General features: G+C 40.4%; 4 protein-coding genes and 1 pseudogene across 4 annotated transcripts; all 5 read left to right on the forward strand.

The window, feature by feature from the left end:
* Window positions 1-1,254: 1,254 nt before the first annotated feature.
* Window positions 1,255-3,685, forward strand: LOC141774726 (nuclear factor 7, ovary-like). The gene has a single exon (XM_074647513.1). It carries the CDS (start codon window positions 1,515-1,517, stop codon window positions 2,907-2,909), a length of 1,395 nt encoding a protein of 464 aa, XP_074503614.1. The 5' UTR covers window positions 1,255-1,514; the 3' UTR covers window positions 2,910-3,685.
* A 1,635-nt stretch (window positions 3,686-5,320) lies between these two features.
* Window positions 5,321-6,951, forward strand: LOC141778350 (E3 ubiquitin-protein ligase TRIM35-like). Its single transcript, XM_074652567.1, has one exon. The coding sequence runs from the start codon at window positions 5,581-5,583 to the stop codon at window positions 6,949-6,951; it is 1,371 nt and encodes a 456-aa protein (XP_074508668.1). The 5' UTR covers window positions 5,321-5,580.
* A 1,062-nt stretch (window positions 6,952-8,013) lies between these two features.
* LOC141778357 (nuclear factor 7, ovary-like) lies at window positions 8,014-11,063 on the forward strand (annotated as a pseudogene).
* Window positions 11,064-12,960: 1,897 nt separating this feature from the next.
* LOC141774737 (nuclear factor 7, ovary-like) lies at window positions 12,961-15,391 on the forward strand. Its single transcript, XM_074647539.1, has one exon. It carries the CDS (start codon window positions 13,221-13,223, stop codon window positions 14,613-14,615), a length of 1,395 nt encoding a protein of 464 aa, XP_074503640.1. The 5' UTR covers window positions 12,961-13,220; the 3' UTR covers window positions 14,616-15,391.
* A 1,635-nt stretch (window positions 15,392-17,026) lies between these two features.
* On the forward strand, window positions 17,027-18,657 carry LOC141778365 (E3 ubiquitin-protein ligase TRIM35-like). Its single transcript, XM_074652591.1, has one exon. It carries the CDS (start codon window positions 17,287-17,289, stop codon window positions 18,655-18,657), a length of 1,371 nt encoding a protein of 456 aa, XP_074508692.1. The 5' UTR covers window positions 17,027-17,286.
* Window positions 18,658-20,517: the final 1,860 nt, after the last annotated feature.

Here is a 20,517-nt window from a genome sequence, read left to right on the forward strand (position 1 = left end):
TTTCACTTTCTCGGTCAATATAGCGCCCACTGTACGGAGGACAGAACCTGCCAAAATACACAATAAATGCATGAATAAATAAATGACTCCATAAATAAATAAATAAATATGTCATTAAATGTAGCAAAAATAATATTGAAAATGAATGTAGCCATTAATTAATTGATCAAATGTGACATAAATTGATATTTGTTTTAATTCGCTTCTTTATTTATTTATCTTTGTATTAATTCCCATATTTATTTATTTACTCTTCAGTTCAATTTTCCCTTTTACTTATCTATGTATTTATTTTTAGAATGTATTTATTTATTTTTGCACTTAATTTTTATTTATTCATTTATTTTTGCATTTATTTTTTATTTATATTATGTTTATTGTTTAATGTATTTATTTATGCACAATTTTCTCTTTGCATTTCACCCCTTATTTATTTCCTCAAACTTATTTATTTCTGTATTCTTTTCCTTATACATTTCTTTATGCATTTCTGCCTCATTATGCAAATGAGGGGTCTGTCACTCAACGTGTGTCATGGAGTCAGAGCATGGGTCAAAGTGCATAAATTGGCTATATGCTATTTATTTATTTTTTTGAGTCATTTATTTATTCATTTATTTTTTATTTTGGCAAGTTCCGTCCTCCAGAGAAATAAGTTGCAGCCTCATTAGTTCAACTGTAACGTACATTAAGGACAGTAGTGAACAGTTCTTTTACATTTTTTTCTGGCTGTATTAGATGATCAGTCAGTGCAGTTTCTAAATCAGGCAGACACATTAATAAGGGTGAGGTTCTTTCAGCGCCAGTGTGACAGAACAATGTGAACTTGTTTTAACAGAACCGGTTCGACTGCATGACTTCACTTCAGCAGCATCCAAAGTTCATCACAATTACAATTCAACTCAAGTTTTGACACGTCACCAAACAACAAAAGGCCAAATTCTGACCTCCATCAGGCGACCAACTTGTCAATGTCACTAAGAGACTGATGACTCTGAAACAATCTGTCCAGCATGATTTGTTTTGTAGTCTCTGGTGATAAGCAGACTGGAAATGACGGGAGAAAAACATGAAACAAAGATCCGACGGGAGTCAAACCAGGTAGGTTGTGATTACACATTACAGTACAAGTCTAATGCACCTCACCCACCTGGAGCCACAAGATGAACCTCTGCTCTGGCACAGTTATCAGCTGAGCATTTACAACATATGAAGTTCCACCCCTTCGCTTGACTCACTGGAAACAACTCAGGAAACGCAAAGTTTCATTTTCCACTTGTAGAGAAACAGACGGAGTGACGTTTGCCTTGATAGTAAACTCACAACCTCCACTGAGAGAGGACACAACTGGGATACTGCTGCTCCAAACCGCTGCTGACTTCACACACTGAATGTGAGTTTACCACCACAGAAGGAAACTACAGTTAACTCTCTAGTTGATAGAATAAAAAGCCAGACTGACTGATTTGCAGTTTGCTGTCTGCCTGCTTTGTTTTCAGCATTTTACAAACACAATGGCTTCCATACCAGAGGAGGATCTCTCCTGTCCTATCTGCCACGACATCTTCAAAGATCCTGTCGTCCTGTCGTGTAGCCACAGCTTCTGTAAAGACTGCCTGCAGAACTGGTGGGGAGGGAAACAAATACAGGAGTGTCCAGTTTGTAAGAGGAGGTCGTCAAGGAGCGATCCACCTGTTAGTTTGGCGTTAAAGAACCTGTGTGAGGCCGTCTTACTGGAGAGATCTTCAGAGACTCTCTGCAGTCTGCACTCTGAGAAACTCAAACTCTTCTGTCTGGACCATCAGCAGCCGGTGTGTGTCATCTGCGTGTGTTCAAAAACACACAACGACCACAGGTTCAGACCCATCAGTGAAGTTGCACAGGATCATAAAGAGGAGCTGCAGAAATCCCTGAAGCCCTTACAGGACAAACTGAAGCTCTTCAAACAAGTTAAAGGAAACTATGATGAAACAGCAGAACACATGAAGGTCCAGGCTCGACACGCAGAGAGGCAGATTAAGGAGCAGTTTAAGAAGCTTCACCAGTTTCTAGAAGAGGAAGAGGAGGCCAGGATGGCTGCACTGAGGGAGGAAGAGGAGCAGAAGAGTCAGGTGATGAAGGAGAAGATGGAGGCTCTGAGCAGAGAGATAGCAGCTCTTTCGGACACAGTTAGAGCAACAGAGGACGAGCTGAGAGCTGGAGACGTCTCATTCCTGCTCAACTACAAGGCTGCAGTGGAAAGAGTCCAGCAGCAGCCCCTGCTGGAGGATCCACAGCTGCTCTCAGGAGCTCTGATAGACCAGGCCAAACACCTGGGCAACCTCACCTTCAACATCTGGAAAAAGATGAAGGACATGTTCTCCTACACTCCTGTGATTCTGGACCCTAACACCGCTGATCCAGACCTCATCCTGTCTGAAGATCTGACCAGTGTGAGACGAGGAAAGAAACAGAAACTTCCTGAAAACCCGGAGAGGTTTGATTACTTTCACCCTGTCCTGGGCTCTGAGGGCTTTAACTCAGGGACTCACAGCTGGGACGTTGAGGTTGGAGACAGTACATGCTGGTCTCTGGGTGTGGCAGCAGAGTCTGTAGGGAGGAAATGGAAGATACAGTCTGGAATCTGGAGAATAGGATTATCTAATGGTAAATATAAAGCCTTCCCTCCATCAGTCAAACCAGTCGTCCTCCCAGTGATGGAGAAGCTCCAGAGGATCAGAGTCAATCTGGACTGGAACAGAGGAAAACTGTCGTTCTCTGATCCTGATACTAACACACACATACACACCTTCACATGCACTATCACTGAGAAGCTGTTTCCATACTTTAGCAATAGAGATGAATTGCCTATTAACATTTTACCAGACGTGGATGACGACGACAGAGGCTGCAGTGATTTTGGATACTAAGGATGATGATAACACACATACAGTACAGCAATCAGTTGGTTCCATCTCTTTTAATCTAATGCTATTTTATTGTATTTGACCCTTAATGAATAGTCAATCAGGAGAACTGAAATAGATAATGTGAAAACTGTACCGATGAAAATGATTTTAATTCTACTTTGTCACTCAGTTTGTCTTATTTTTGTGTTCAGATTTTTTTGTGATGCCGGTGATTAAGAAACTAACGTTGTCTCTGCTTTTCCTCTCATTGTAAACAGTTTAGTATTGTTTTTTAATTATTTTAATGAGGTTTTCCACTGTGTCACACATAAGGAGCAGAGATACTCAGAAGTTAAGTGTTTTCTAAGTATCACTAGTGGTGTATAATAGTTTAAGATCATTATGTTTCAGTCATTTTCTTATCAACATCAGAATAGAAATACTGCAGTTAGAGTAAGTTGTCTTTTTTTAGTTTATAATGTATCATTTTCTTTGTTATGAACATTTAAAGCCTCCATAACGGATGATGTATGATCGCCTTATATATTAAATACCTTAAATACTCCACTGAGCGAGTGCACACTTGATGTTGTTCACACTGCTGCACCATGACTGAGATGCGTTATATCAGTAACATTTATTTATTCATTTTTATGTATAATACATTACGAGTTGTTTTGTTTGAATATCAAATGTTAAACCGAATCAGTTTCTAGTGTAGTACAGTTTTATAGGTTGGAATGTCTTTGCTGCAATTGTATAAATAAAATCCTGAATGTTTCCACTTCAGATAGAAATATGAAATGTGTGTTTCATCTACGTCGTCATCTAGTGTTTATCCGTAGTTATTTCTGTTTCACTGTGATGTCACCAGGTGGTTGTGTTGTTCTGTCTCTGATCACCAGCCAACCAGGCAGTGAGACAACATGGACTTTGACACAAAACTAGAAGACAGAGAAGCTGATAAAACAAAAACATGTTACCGTGTTTTAGCTGACTCGGATATTCAGCAGTATTTATTAGAGCCAAAGTATACTGCCGAAGGAAGGCAGCGGAGAGAAGCTGAGGCTGCATTAGCTGTGCAAGAGGGTATGGCTGGTGGGGACCCTCTGGGCCTCAGAAGCTCCCGTGCAATGCATCCTGGTACATGTAGGCACTGCTGGCACGGCTCCTTAGAATTTCACTTTCTCGGTCAATATAGCGCCCACTGTACGGAGGACAGAACCTGCCAAAATACACAATAAATGCATGAATAAATAAATGACTCCATAAATAAATAAATAAATATGTCATTAAATGTAGCAAAAATAATATTGAAAATGAATGTAGCCATTAATTAATTGATCAAATGTGACATAAATTGATATTTGTTTTAATTCGCTTCTTTATTTATTTATCTTTGTATTAATTCCCATATTTATTTATTTACTCTTCAGTTCAATTTTCCCTTTTACTTATCTATGTATTTATTTTTAGAATGTATTTATTTATTTTTGCACTTAATTTTTATTTATTCATTTATTTTTGCATTTATTTTTTATTTATATTATGTTTATTGTTTAATGTATTTATTTATGCACAATTTTCTCTTTGCATTTCACCCCTTATTTATTTCCTCAAACTTATTTATTTCTGTATTCTTTTCCTTATACATTTCTTTATGCATTTCTGCCTCATTATGCAAATGAGGGGTCTGTCACTCAACGTGTGTCATGGAGTCAGAGCATGGGTCAAAGTGCATAAATTGGCTATATGCTATTTATTTATTTTTTTGAGTCATTTATTTATTCATTTATTTTTTATTTTGGCAAGTTCCGTCCTCCAGAGAAATAAGTTGCAGCCTCATTAGTTCAACTGTAACGTACATTAAGGACAGTAGTGAACAGTTCTTTTACATTTTTTTCTGGCTGTATTAGATGATCAGTCAGTGCAGTTTCTAAATCAGGCAGACACATTAATAAGGGTGAGGTTCTTTCAGCGCCAGTGTGACAGAACAATGTGAACTTGTTTTAACAGAACCGGTTCGACTGCATGACTTCACTTCAGCAGCATCCAAAGTTCATCACAATTACAATTCAACTCAAGTTTTGACACGTCACCAAACAACAAAAGGCCAAATTCTGACCTCCATCAGGCGACCAACTTGTCAATGTCACTAAGAGACTGATGACTCTGAAACAATCTGTCCAGCATGATTTGTTTTGTAGTCTCTGGTGATAAGCAGACTGGAAATGACGGGAGAAAAACATGAAACAAAGATCCGACGGGAGTCAAACCAGGTAGGTTGTGATTACACATTACAGTACAAGTCTAATGCACCTCACCCACCTGGAGCCACAAGATGAACCTCTGCTCTGGCACAGTTATCAGCTGAGCATTTACAACATATGAAGTTCCACCCCTTCGCTTGACTCACTGGAAACAACTCAGGAAACGCAAAGTTTCATTTTCCACTTGTAGAGAAACAGACGGAGTGACGTTTGCCTTGATAGTAAACTCACAACCTCCACTGAGAGAGGACACAACTGGGATACTGCTGCTCCAAACCGCTGCTGACTTCACACACTGAATGTGAGTTTACCACCACAGAAGGAAACTACAGTTAACTCTCTAGTTGATAGAATAAAAAGCCAGACTGACTGATTTGCAGTTTGCTGTCTGCCTGCTTTGTTTTCAGCATTTTACAAACACAATGGCTTCCATACCAGAGGAGGATCTCTCCTGTCCTATCTGCCACGACATCTTCAAAGATCCTGTCGTCCTGTCGTGTAGCCACAGCTTCTGTAAAGACTGCCTGCAGAACTGGTGGGGAGGGAAACAAATACAGGAGTGTCCAGTTTGTAAGAGGAGGTCGTCAAGGAGCGATCCACCTGTTAGTTTGGCGTTAAAGAACCTGTGTGAGGCCGTCTTACTGGAGAGATCTTCAGAGACTCTCTGCAGTCTGCACTCTGAGAAACTCAAACTCTTCTGTCTGGACCATCAGCAGCCGGTGTGTGTCATCTGCGTGTGTTCAAAAACACACAACGACCACAGGTTCAGACCCATCAGTGAAGTTGCACAGGATCATAAAGAGGAGCTGCAGAAATCCCTGAAGCCCTTACAGGACAAACTGAAGCTCTTCAAACAAGTTAAAGGAAACTATGATGAAACAGCAGAACACATGAAGGTCCAGGCTCGACACGCAGAGAGGCAGATTAAGGAGCAGTTTAAGAAGCTTCACCAGTTTCTAGAAGAGGAAGAGGAGGTCAGGATTGCAGCACTGAGGGTGGAAGAGGAGCAGAAGAGTCAGGTCACGAAGGAGAAGATGGAGGTTCTGAACAAAGAGATAGCAGCTCTTTCAGACACAGTCAGAGCAACAGAGGACGAGCTGAGAGCTGGAGACGTCTCATTCCTGCTCAAGTACAAGGCTGCAGTGGAAAGAGTCCAGCAGCGCCCCCTGTTGAAGGATCCACAGCTGCTCTCAGGAACTCTGATAGACCAGGCCAAACACCTGGGCAACCTCGCCTTCAACATCTGGAACAAGATGATGGACATGATCTCCTACACTCCTGTGATTCTGGACCCAAACACTGCTAGTCCAGACCTCATCCTGTCTGAAGATCTGACCAGTGTGAGACGAGGAGACAAACAGAAACTTCCTAATAATCCAGAGAGGTTTGACTCCTCACACCCTGTCCTGGGCTCTGAGGGCTTTAACTCAGGGGCTCACAGCTGGGACGTTGAGGTTGGAGACAGTAAATGCTGGTTTCTGGGTGTGGCAAACAAGTCTGTCCAGAGGAAAGGGATTACATGGTCTGGACTCTGGAGAATAGGATTCTGTAAAGGTAGATATAAAGGCTTCCCATCATCAAGCAGTCCAATCGTCCTCCCAGTGCCGAAGAAGCTCCAGAGGATCAGAGTGAATCTGGACTGTAACAGAGGATTGCTTTCGTTCTCTGATCTTGATACTAACACACACATACTCACCTTCACACACACTTTCCCTGAGAAGCTGTTTCCATACTTTAGCAATAGCGGTGAATTGCCTATTAAGATTTTACCAAACGTGGATGACGACTATTAAGATTTTACAAGATTTTTTGCGAGACAATTTTTTTTAGGCCGATTTTTCTAACTTACTTTTTTTTTGTCTCTTAGGGGAAACAGGTGGAAAAAAATTTAGGCTGATTTTTCAAAGTTTCTGTTGCCTAGCAACACAATGCCGTTGAAACGTCTGTACAGACCTTGTGTTTAGAGTGCATGGTGAAATTAAATCTCAACCGGAAGAAAACCTGAATGCTACTTAGAAAGTAGTAGTGGTGCCCTCTGGTGGTCGAAGCAAGTATTACAACAACAAACACAATCTGTTTTCCCTAAAAGGAAAAGAAAAAAAGTGACTTCGAAAAATCTGCCTACATTTTTGACTTTTTCACCTGTTTTTTCTTAGAGGAAAAGAAAAAATTGTAAAAATCTGCCTAAAAATAAATGTTCTCGCTTGCCTTTCAGGGCTTCCGTAGTCATTAGTGTTGACATTCAACTTTTTTTCTCCACCAATTATACTTTTTAAAATATTAAGCTTTTACAATGGACCTCAATGGAGAAAATCTTCAAATCCTCTTAAACATACTCCACTTTGAAATGCTACTGCTCCCGCATACTTTCAGCTACAGACACCATTTAAACTTTAAACGGGTTACAAGACTATTGGACTATTAAACTTACATTCAGATTTCTGATGTCTTTTACAGTCTTTGAATTATCACAGCTTAAGTTTTATGCTGTTTTCAGACTTTTTCTGAGTTTATAATGGGTGTGTATTGGATGTAATGTTCAGAGCTAGAGCGCGTGACATCACAGCTAGAGGGGAGAAGAGCTTTAAAGTCTTCGGAGAATTTTCCGAACTCTAATTGTAAATAGTTTAGTATTGATTTTATTATTTAAGGAGGTTTCCACTGGGTCACACAAAAGGAGTAGCATTTTTAGATTGTGGAGTATTTACACGCAAGTTAATTTAAACAGTTAGAAGTTAGAGTAACTTGTCTTTTTTAGTTTATAATGTTCTTTATTGTCGAGGCAGTTTGAGTGATTTAGTTTCTGTTTTTGTATAATTTTCTTTGTTATGAACATTTAAAGCCTCCATAACCGGATGATGTAGGATAACCTTTCAATGTGTAACCTGCTGTGATTTTTTTCTTTTGAATAACTTTATTTGCATACCAATGAAGAAGGAAATCTGTATATGTATGAAACATTTACATATATCTTTTTATGTATAATACATTACAAGTTGTTTCGTTTGAAAATACGAAATCAAATGTTAAACAGAATCAGATTCTAGTAAAGTATAGTTGTAAAGGTTGAAATTATTTTGCTGTGGTTGTGTAAATAAAAAAATGAAATCCTCAACGTGTGTGTGTTTCATCTACGTCATCATCTAGTGTTTATCCCTGGTTCTGCATCACTGTGATGTCACCAGGAGGTCGTTACCCGATTGGTCGACACACACATGGAGTCATTGTGCTATTTCTGTTCGCTTATCTCAGAATGATGAATCACTTTCAGGGACAGTGTGTGTGTGTGTGTGTGTGTGTGTGTGTGTGTGTGTGTGTGTGTGTGTGTGTGTGTGTGTACGTGTATGTGTATGTGTGTGTGTGTGTGTGTGTGTGTGTGTGTGTGTGTGTGTGTGTGTGTGTGTGTGTGTGTGTGCGTGTATGTGTATGTGTGTGTGTGTGTGACAACTACAAGACAGAATACTGATATTGGATTATTAACGTGTCCAGTTGAGGAAAAACAAAGATTAAAAGTAAAAGTAACTTCAAGAGACCGCTCCAAAAGAGGGAGGGAACCACACCAGCAGGTAGTGATGGCGAGATTAGGCTTCATGAAGAACTGAAGTTCTCCAGCAAATTGGTCCACTAAAGGGTTCATCTCTCGAGGCTTCATCTGGACTTCATCTGGACTTGAAACCACCTGTCAGTCAAAGAGTGTAAAACAGGCACATATCCTCCAGATAATGTGGCAGAGGTTTAAGCGGGCACAGGGCAGTGAATGTGCTTGTGTAACTAAAGGAAAATGATAGCTGGGAGACATTATTCGTTTTTATACATGGATTAATAAGTTCTCAACTGTATTTCGGCTACGGGCATCTTCAATGACGTCATTGGTCTAAAACCATACAAGCCTCGACGCGCGCTTCACAGAAAACTTCCTGGATTACTCGACACACGCTCCGAAGCCTCGGCACATCAAGTAACATCACTAACAGCAGGTTTTCCTCCTGTTTGATTGTTCTGCAATTGGCTTCAGCACTAGAGGAGGATCTCTCCTGTCCTATCTGCCAGGACATCTTCAAAGATCCTGTCATCCTGTCGTGTCGCCACAGCTTCTGTAAAGACTGCCTGCAGAGCTGGTGGGGAGGGAAACAAATACAGGAGTGTCCAGTTTGTAAGAGGAGGTCGTCAAGGAGCGATCCACCTCGAAACTTGGCGTTAAAGAACCTGTGTGAGGCCGGAGAGAGGTTCAGAGGATCTCTGCAGTCTGCACTCTGAGAAACTCAAACTCTTCTGCCTGGACCATCAGCAGCCGGTGTGTCTCGTCTGCAGAGATTCAAAAACACACAACAACCACAGGTTCAGACCCATCAGTGAAGCTGCACAGGATCATAAAGAGGAGTTGCAGAAGTCCCTGAAGCCCTTACAGGACAAACTGAAGCTCTTGGAACAAGTTAAAGGAAACTGTGACCAAACAGCAGAATACCTGAAGGTCCAGGCCCGACACGCAGAGAGGCAGATTAAGGAGCAGTTTAAGAAGCTTCACCAGTTTCTAGAAGAGGAAGAGGAGGCCAGGATGGCTGCACTGAGGGAGGAAGAGGAGCAGAAGAGTCAGGTGATGAAGGAGAAGATGGAGGCTCTGAGCAGAGAGATAGCAGCTCTTTCGGACACAGTTAGAGCAACAGAGGACGAGCTGAGAGCTGAAGACGTCTCATTCCTGCACAACTACAAGGCTGCAGTGGAAAGAGTCCAGCAGCGCCCCCTGTTGGAGGATCCACAGCTGCTCTCAGGAGCTCTGATAGACCAGGCCAAACACCTGGGCAACCTCACCTTCAACATCTGGAACAAGATGAAGGACATGGTCTCCTACACTCCTGTGATTCTGGACCCTAACACCGCTGATCCAGACCTCATCCTGTCTGAAGATCTGACCAGTGTGAGACGAGGAAAGAAACAGAAACTTCCTGAAAACCCGGAGAGGTTTGATTACTTTCACCCTGTCCTGGGCTCTGAGGGCTTTAACTCTGGGGCTCACAGCTGGGACGTTGAGGTTGGAGACAGTACATGCTGGTCTCTGGGTGTGGCAGCAGAGTCTGTAGGGAGGAAATGGAAGATACAGTCTGGAATCTGGAGAATAGGATTATCTAATGGTAAATATAAAGCCTTCCCTCCATCAGTCAAACCAGTCGTCCTCCCAGTGATGGAGAAGCTCCAGAGGATCAGAGTCAATCTGGACTGGAACAGAGGAAAACTGTCGTTCTCTGATCCTGATACTAACACACACATACACACCTTCACATGCACTATCACTGAGAAGCTGTTTCCATACTTTAGCAATAGAGATGAATTGCCTATTAACATTTTACCAGACGTGGATGACGACGACAGAGGCTGCAGTGATTTTGGATACTAAGGATGATGATAACACACATACAGTACAGCAATCAGTTGGTTCCATCTCTTTTAATCTAATGCTATTTTATTGTATTTGACCCTTAATGAATAGTCAATCAGGAGAACTGAAATAGATAATGTGAAAACTGTACCGATGAAAATGATTTTAATTCTACTTTGTCACTCAGTTTGTCTTATTTTTGTGTTCAGATTTTTTTGTGATGCCGGTGATTAAGAAACTAACGTTGTCTCTGCTTTTCCTCTCATTGTAAACAGTTTAGTATTGTTTTTTAATTATTTTAATGAGGTTTTCCACTGTGTCACACATAAGGAGCAGAGATACTCAGAAGTTAAGTGTTTTCTAAGTATCACTAGTGGTGTATAATAGTTTAAGATCATTATGTTTCAGTCATTTTCTTATCAACATCAGAATAGAAATACTGCAGTTAGAGTAAGTTGTCTTTTTTTAGTTTATAATGTATCATTTTCTTTGTTATGAACATTTAAAGCCTCCATAACGGATGATGTATGATCGCCTTATATATTAAATACCTTAAATACTCCACTGAGCGAGTGCACACTTGAAGTTGTTCACACTGCTGCACCATGACTGAGATGCGTTATATCAGTAACATTTATTTATTCATTTTTATGTATAATACATTACGAGTTGTTTTGTTTGAATATCAATGTTAAACCGAATCAGTTTCTAGTGTAGTACAGTTGTATAGGTTGGAATGTCTTTGCTGCAATTGTATAAATAAAATCCTGAATGTTTCCACTTCAGATAGAAATATGAAATGTGTGTTTCATCTACGTCGTCATCTAGTGTTTATCCGTAGTTATTTCTGTTTCACTGTGATGTCACCAGGTGGTTGTGTTGTTCTGTCTCTGATCACCAGCCAACCAGGCAGTGAGACAACATGGACTTTGACACAAAACTAGAAGACAGAGAAGCTGATAAAACAAAAACATGTTACCGTGTTTTAGCTGACTCGGATATTCAGCAGTATTTATTAGAGCCAAAGTATACTGCCGAAGGAAGGCAGCGGAGAGAAGCTGAGGCTGCATTAGCTGTGCAAGAGGGTATGGCTGGTGGGGACCCTCTGGGCCTCAGAAGCTCCCGTGCAATGCATCCTGGTACATGTAGGCACTGCTGGCACGGCTCCTTAGAATTTCACTTTCTCGGTCAATATAGCGCCCACTGTACGGAGGACAGAACCTGCCAAAATACACAATAAATGCATGAATAAATAAATGACTCCATAAATAAATAAATAAATATGTCATTAAATGTAGCAAAAATAATATTGAAAATGAATGTAGCCATTAATTAATTGATCAAATGTGACATAAATTGATATTTGTTTTAATTCGCTTCTTTATTTATTTATCTTTGTATTAATTCCCATATTTATTTATTTACTCTTCAGTTCAATTTTCCCTTTTACTTATCTATGTATTTATTTTTAGAATGTATTTATTTATTTTTGCACTTAATTTTTATTTATTCATTTATTTTTGCATTTATTTTTTATTTATATTATGTTTATTGTTTAATGTATTTATTTATGCACAATTTTCTCTTTGCATTTCACCCCTTATTTATTTCCTCAAACTTATTTATTTCTGTATTCTTTTCCTTATACATTTCTTTATGCATTTCTGCCTCATTATGCAAATGAGGGGTCTGTCACTCAACGTGTGTCATGGAGTCAGAGCATGGGTCAAAGTGCATAAATTGGCTATATGCTATTTATTTATTTTTTTGAGTCATTTATTTATTCATTTATTTTTTATTTTGGCAAGTTCCGTCCTCCAGAGAAATAAGTTGCAGCCTCATTAGTTCAACTGTAACGTACATTAAGGACAGTAGTGAACAGTTCTTTTACATTTTTTTCTGGCTGTATTAGATGATCAGTCAGTGCAGTTTCTAAATCAGGCAGACACATTAATAAGGGTGAGGTTCTTTCAGCGCCAGTGTGACAGAACAATGTGAACTTGTTTTAACAGAACCGGTTCGACTGCATGACTTCACTTCAGCAGCATCCAAAGTTCATCACAATTACAATTCAACTCAAGTTTTGACACGTCACCAAACAACAAAAGGCCAAATTCTGACCTCCATCAGGCGACCAACTTGTCAATGTCACTAAGAGACTGATGACTCTGAAACAATCTGTCCAGCATGATTTGTTTTGTAGTCTCTGGTGATAAGCAGACTGGAAATGACGGGAGAAAAACATGAAACAAAGATCCGACGGGAGTCAAACCAGGTAGGTTGTGATTACACATTACAGTACAAGTCTAATGCACCTCACCCACCTGGAGCCACAAGATGAACCTCTGCTCTGGCACAGTTATCAGCTGAGCATTTACAACATATGAAGTTCCACCCCTTCGCTTGACTCACTGGAAACAACTCAGGAAACGCAAAGTTTCATTTTCCACTTGTAGAGAAACAGACGGAGTGACGTTTGCCTTGATAGTAAACTCACAACCTCCACTGAGAGAGGACACAACTGGGATACTGCTGCTCCAAACCGCTGCTGACTTCACACACTGAATGTGAGTTTACCACCACAGAAGGAAACTACAGTTAACTCTCTAGTTGATAGAATAAAAAGCCAGACTGACTGATTTGCAGTTTGCTGTCTGCCTGCTTTGTTTTCAGCATTTTACAAACACAATGGCTTCCATACCAGAGGAGGATCTCTCCTGTCCTATCTGCCACGACATCTTCAAAGATCCTGTCGTCCTGTCGTGTAGCCACAGCTTCTGTAAAGACTGCCTGCAGAACTGGTGGGGAGGGAAACAAATACAGGAGTGTCCAGTTTGTAAGAGGAGGTCGTCAAGGAGCGATCCACCTGTTAGTTTGGCGTTAAAGAACCTGTGTGAGGCCGTCTTACTGGAGAGATCTTCAGAGACTCTCTGCAGTCTGCACTCTGAGAAACTCAAACTCTTCTGTCTGGACCATCAGCAGCCGGTGTGTGTCATCTGCGTGTGTTCAAAAACACACAACGACCACAGGTTCAGACCCATCAGTGAAGTTGCACAGGATCATAAAGAGGAGCTGCAGAAATCCCTGAAGCCCTTACAGGACAAACTGAAGCTCTTCAAACAAGTTAAAGGAAACTATGATGAAACAGCAGAACACATGAAGGTCCAGGCTCGACACGCAGAGAGGCAGATTAAGGAGCAGTTTAAGAAGCTTCACCAGTTTCTAGAAGAGGAAGAGGAGGCCAGGATGGCTGCACTGAGGGAGGAAGAGGAGCAGAAGAGTCAGGTGATGAAGGAGAAGATGGAGGCTCTGAGCAGAGAGATAGCAGCTCTTTCGGACACAGTTAGAGCAACAGAGGACGAGCTGAGAGCTGGAGACGTCTCATTCCTGCTCAACTACAAGGCTGCAGTGGAAAGAGTCCAGCAGCAGCCCCTGCTGGAGGATCCACAGCTGCTCTCAGGAGCTCTGATAGACCAGGCCAAACACCTGGGCAACCTCACCTTCAACATCTGGAAAAAGATGAAGGACATGTTCTCCTACACTCCTGTGATTCTGGACCCTAACACCGCTGATCCAGACCTCATCCTGTCTGAAGATCTGACCAGTGTGAGACGAGGAAAGAAACAGAAACTTCCTGAAAACCCGGAGAGGTTTGATTACTTTCACCCTGTCCTGGGCTCTGAGGGCTTTAACTCAGGGACTCACAGCTGGGACGTTGAGGTTGGAGACAGTACATGCTGGTCTCTGGGTGTGGCAGCAGAGTCTGTAGGGAGGAAATGGAAGATACAGTCTGGAATCTGGAGAATAGGATTATCTAATGGTAAATATAAAGCCTTCCCTCCATCAGTCAAACCAGTCGTCCTCCCAGTGATGGAGAAGCTCCAGAGGATCAGAGTCAATCTGGACTGGAACAGAGGAAAACTGTCGTTCTCTGATCCTGATACTAACACACACATACACACCTTCACATGCACTATCACTGAGAAGCTGTTTCCATACTTTAGCAATAGAGATGAATTGCCTATTAACATTTTACCAGACGTGGATGACGACGACAGAGGCTGCAGTGATTTTGGATACTAAGGATGATGATAACACACATACAGTACAGCAATCAGTTGGTTCCATCTCTTTTAATCTAATGCTATTTTATTGTATTTGACCCTTAATGAATAGTCAATCAGGAGAACTGAAATAGATAATGTGAAAACTGTACCGATGAAAATGATTTTAATTCTACTTTGTCACTCAGTTTGTCTTATTTTTGTGTTCAGATTTTTTTGTGATGCCGGTGATTAAGAAACTAACGTTGTCTCTGCTTTTCCTCTCATTGTAAACAGTTTAGTATTGTTTTTTAATTATTTTAATGAGGTTTTCCACTGTGTCACACATAAGGAGCAGAGATACTCAGAAGTTAAGTGTTTTCTAAGTATCACTAGTGGTGTATAATAGTTTAAGATCATTATGTTTCAGTCATTTTCTTATCAACATCAGAATAGAAATACTGCAGTTAGAGTAAGTTGTCTTTTTTTAGTTTATAATGTATCATTTTCTTTGTTATGAACATTTAAAGCCTCCATAACGGATGATGTATGATCGCCTTATATATTAAATACCTTAAATACTCCACTGAGCGAGTGCACACTTGATGTTGTTCACACTGCTGCACCATGACTGAGATGCGTTATATCAGTAACATTTATTTATTCATTTTTATGTATAATACATTACGAGTTGTTTTGTTTGAATATCAAATGTTAAACCGAATCAGTTTCTAGTGTAGTACAGTTTTATAGGTTGGAATGTCTTTGCTGCAATTGTATAAATAAAATCCTGAATGTTTCCACTTCAGATAGAAATATGAAATGTGTGTTTCATCTACGTCGTCATCTAGTGTTTATCCGTAGTTATTTCTGTTTCACTGTGATGTCACCAGGTGGTTGTGTTGTTCTGTCTCTGATCACCAGCCAACCAGGCAGTGAGACAACATGGACTTTGACACAAAACTAGAAGACAGAGAAGCTGATAAAACAAAAACATGTTACCGTGTTTTAGCTGACTCGGATATTCAGCAGTATTTATTAGAGCCAAAGTATACTGCCGAAGGAAGGCAGCGGAGAGAAGCTGAGGCTGCATTAGCTGTGCAAGAGGGTATGGCTGGTGGGGACCCTCTGGGCCTCAGAAGCTCCCGTGCAATGCATCCTGGTACATGTAGGCACTGCTGGCACGGCTCCTTAGAATTTCACTTTCTCGGTCAATATAGCGCCCACTGTACGGAGGACAGAACCTGCCAAAATACACAATAAATGCATGAATAAATAAATGACTCCATAAATAAATAAATAAATATGTCATTAAATGTAGCAAAAATAATATTGAAAATGAATGTAGCCATTAATTAATTGATCAAATGTGACATAAATTGATATTTGTTTTAATTCGCTTCTTTATTTATTTATCTTTGTATTAATTCCCATATTTATTTATTTACTCTTCAGTTCAATTTTCCCTTTTACTTATCTATGTATTTATTTTTAGAATGTATTTATTTATTTTTGCACTTAATTTTTATTTATTCATTTATTTTTGCATTTATTTTTTATTTATATTATGTTTATTGTTTAATGTATTTATTTATGCACAATTTTCTCTTTGCATTTCACCCCTTATTTATTTCCTCAAACTTATTTATTTCTGTATTCTTTTCCTTATACATTTCTTTATGCATTTCTGCCTCATTATGCAAATGAGGGGTCTGTCACTCAACGTGTGTCATGGAGTCAGAGCATGGGTCAAAGTGCATAAATTGGCTATATGCTATTTATTTATTTTTTTGAGTCATTTATTTATTCATTTATTTTTTATTTTGGCAAGTTCCGTCCTCCAGAGAAATAAGTTGCAGCCTCATTAGTTCAACTGTAACGTACATTAAGGACAGTAGTGAACAGTTCTTTTACATTTTTTTCTGGCTGTATTAGATGATCAGTCAGTGCAGTTTCTAAATCAGGCAGACACATTAATAAGGGTGAGGTTCTTTCAGCGCCAGTGTGACAGAACAATGTGAACTTGTTTTAACAGAACCGGTTCGACTGCATGACTTCACTTCAGCAGCATCCAAAGTTCATCACAATTACAATTCAACTCAAGTTTTGACACGTCACCAAACAACAAAAGGCCAAATTCTGACCTCCATCAGGCGACCAACTTGTCAATGTCACTAAGAGACTGATGACTCTGAAACAATCTGTCCAGCATGATTTGTTTTGTAGTCTCTGGTGATAAGCAGACTGGAAATGACGGGAGAAAAACATGAAACAAAGATCCGACGGGAGTCAAACCAGGTAGGTTGTGATTACACATTACAGTACAAGTCTAATGCACCTCACCCACCTGGAGCCACAAGATGAACCTCTGCTCTGGCACAGTTATCAGCTGAGCATTTACAACATATGAAGTTCCACCCCTTCGCTTGACTCACTGGAAACAACTCAGGAAACGCAAAGTTTCATTTTCCACTTGTAGAGAAACAGACGGAGTGACGTTTGCCTTGATAGTAAACTCACAACCTCCACTGAGAGAGGACACAACTGGGATACTGCTGCTCCAAACCGCTGCTGACTTCACACACTGAATGTGAGTTTACCACCACAGAAGGAAACTACAGTTAACTCTCTAGTTGATAGAATAAAAAGCCAGACTGACTGATTTGCAGTTTGCTGTCTGCCTGCTTTGTTTTCAGCATTTTACAAACACAATGGCTTCCATACCAGAGGAGGATCTCTCCTGTCCTATCTGCCACGACATCTTCAAAGATCCTGTCGTCCTGTCGTGTAGCCACAGCTTCTGTAAAGACTGCCTGCAGAACTGGTGGGGAGGGAAACAAATACAGGAGTGTCCAGTTTGTAAGAGGAGGTCGTCAAGGAGCGATCCACCTGTTAGTTTGGCGTTAAAGAACCTGTGTGAGGCCGTCTTACTGGAGAGATCTTCAGAGACTCTCTGCAGTCTGCACTCTGAGAAACTCAAACTCTTCTGTCTGGACCATCAGCAGCCGGTGTGTGTCATCTGCGTGTGTTCAAAAACACACAACGACCACAGGTTCAGACCCATCAGTGAAGTTGCACAGGATCATAAAGAGGAGCTGCAGAAATCCCTGAAGCCCTTACAGGACAAACTGAAGCTCTTCAAACAAGTTAAAGGAAACTATGATGAAACAGCAGAACACATGAAGGTCCAGGCTCGACACGCAGAGAGGCAGATTAAGGAGCAGTTTAAGAAGCTTCACCAGTTTCTAGAAGAGGAAGAGGAGGTCAGGATTGCAGCACTGAGGGTGGAAGAGGAGCAGAAGAGTCAGGTCACGAAGGAGAAGATGGAGGTTCTGAACAAAGAGATAGCAGCTCTTTCAGACACAGTCAGAGCAACAGAGGACGAGCTGAGAGCTGGAGACGTCTCATTCCTGCTCAAGTACAAGGCTGCAGTGGAAAGAGTCCAGCAGCGCCCCCTGTTGAAGGATCCACAGCTGCTCTCAGGAACTCTGATAGACCAGGCCAAACACCTGGGCAACCTCGCCTTCAACATCTGGAACAAGATGATGGACATGATCTCCTACACTCCTGTGATTCTGGACCCAAACACTGCTAGTCCAGACCTCATCCTGTCTGAAGATCTGACCAGTGTGAGACGAGGAGACAAACAGAAACTTCCTAATAATCCAGAGAGGTTTGACTCCTCACACCCTGTCCTGGGCTCTGAGGGCTTTAACTCAGGGGCTCACAGCTGGGACGTTGAGGTTGGAGACAGTAAATGCTGGTTTCTGGGTGTGGCAAACAAGTCTGTCCAGAGGAAAGGGATTACATGGTCTGGACTCTGGAGAATAGGATTCTGTAAAGGTAGATATAAAGGCTTCCCATCATCAAGCAGTCCAATCGTCCTCCCAGTGCCGAAGAAGCTCCAGAGGATCAGAGTGAATCTGGACTGTAACAGAGGATTGCTTTCGTTCTCTGATCTTGATACTAACACACACATACTCACCTTCACACACACTTTCCCTGAGAAGCTGTTTCCATACTTTAGCAATAGCGGTGAATTGCCTATTAAGATTTTACCAAACGTGGATGACGACTATTAAGATTTTACAAGATTTTTTGCGAGACAATTTTTTTTAGGCCGATTTTTCTAACTTACTTTTTTTTTGTCTCTTAGGGGAAACAGGTGGAAAAAAATTTAGGCTGATTTTTCAAAGTTTCTGTTGCCTAGCAACACAATGCCGTTGAAACGTCTGTACAGACCTTGTGTTTAGAGTGCATGGTGAAATTAAATCTCAACCGGAAGAAAACCTGAATGCTACTTAGAAAGTAGTAGTGGTGCCCTCTGGTGGTCGAAGCAAGTATTACAACAACAAACACAATCTGTTTTCCCTAAAAGGAAAAGAAAAAAAGTGACTTCGAAAAATCTGCCTACATTTTTGACTTTTTCACCTGTTTTTTCTTAGAGGAAAAGAAAAAATTGTAAAAATCTGCCTAAAAATAAATGTTCTCGCTTGCCTTTCAGGGCTTCCGTAGTCATTAGTGTTGACATTCAACTTTTTTTCTCCACCAATTATACTTTTTAAAATATTAAGCTTTTACAATGGACCTCAATGGAGAAAATCTTCAAATCCTCTTAAACATACTCCACTTTGAAATGCTACTGCTCCCGCATACTTTCAGCTACAGACACCATTTAAACTTTAAACGGGTTACAAGACTATTGGACTATTAAACTTACATTCAGATTTCTGATGTCTTTTACAGTCTTTGAATTATCACAGCTTAAGTTTTATGCTGTTTTCAGACTTTTTCTGAGTTTATAATGGGTGTGTATTGGATGTAATGTTCAGAGCTAGAGCGCGTGACATCACAGCTAGAGGGGAGAAGAGCTTTAAAGTCTTCGGAGAATTTTCCGAACTCTAATTGTAAATAGTTTAGTATTGATTTTATTATTTAAGGAGGTTTCCACTGGGTCACACAAAAGGAGTAGCATTTTTAGATTGTGGAGTATTTACACGCAAGTTAATTTAAACAGTTAGAAGTTAGAGTAACTTGTCTTTTTTAGTTTATAATGTTCTTTATTGTCGAGGCAGTTTGAGTGATTTAGTTTCTGTTTTTGTATAATTTTCTTTGTTATGAACATTTAAAGCCTCCATAACCGGATGATGTAGGATAACCTTTCAATGTGTAACCTGCTGTGATTTTTTTCTTTTGAATAACTTTATTTGCATACCAATGAAGAAGGAAATCTGTATATGTATGAAACATTTACATATATCTTTTTATGTATAATACATTACAAGTTGTTTCGTTTGAAAATACGAAATCAAATGTTAAACAGAATCAGATTCTAGTAAAGTATAGTTGTAAAGGTTGAAATTATTTTGCTGTGGTTGTGTAAATAAAAAAATGAAATCCTCAACGTGTGTGTGTTTCATCTACGTCATCATCTAGTGTTTATCCCTGGTTCTGCATCACTGTGATGTCACCAGGAGGTCGTTACCCGATTGGTCGACACACACATGGAGTCATTGTGCTATTTCTGTTCGCTTATCTCAGAATGATGAATCACTTTCAGGGACAGTGTGTGTGTGTGTGTGTGTGTGTGTGTGTGTGTGTGTGTGTGTGTGTGTGTGTGTGTGTGTACGTGTATGTGTATGTGTGTGTGTGTGTGTGTGTGTGTGTGTGTGTGTGTGTGTGTGTGTGTGTGTGTGTGTGGTGTGCGTGTATGTGTATGTGTGTGTGTGTGTGACAACTACAAGACAGAATACTGATATTGGATTATTAACGTGTCCAGTTGAGGAAAAACAAAGATTAAAAGTAAAAGTAACTTCAAGAGACCGCTCCAAAAGAGGGAGGGAACCACACCAGCAGGTAGTGATGGCGAGATTAGGCTTCATGAAGAACTGAAGTTCTCCAGCAAATTGGTCCACTAAAGGGTTCATCTCTCGAGGCTTCAT

The sequence above is a fragment of the Sebastes fasciatus genome, chromosome 1 (assembly GCF_043250625.1).
Source record: "Sebastes fasciatus isolate fSebFas1 chromosome 1, fSebFas1.pri, whole genome shotgun sequence".
In the NCBI taxonomy this organism is placed as follows: Eukaryota; Metazoa; Chordata; class Actinopteri; order Perciformes; family Sebastidae; genus Sebastes; species Sebastes fasciatus.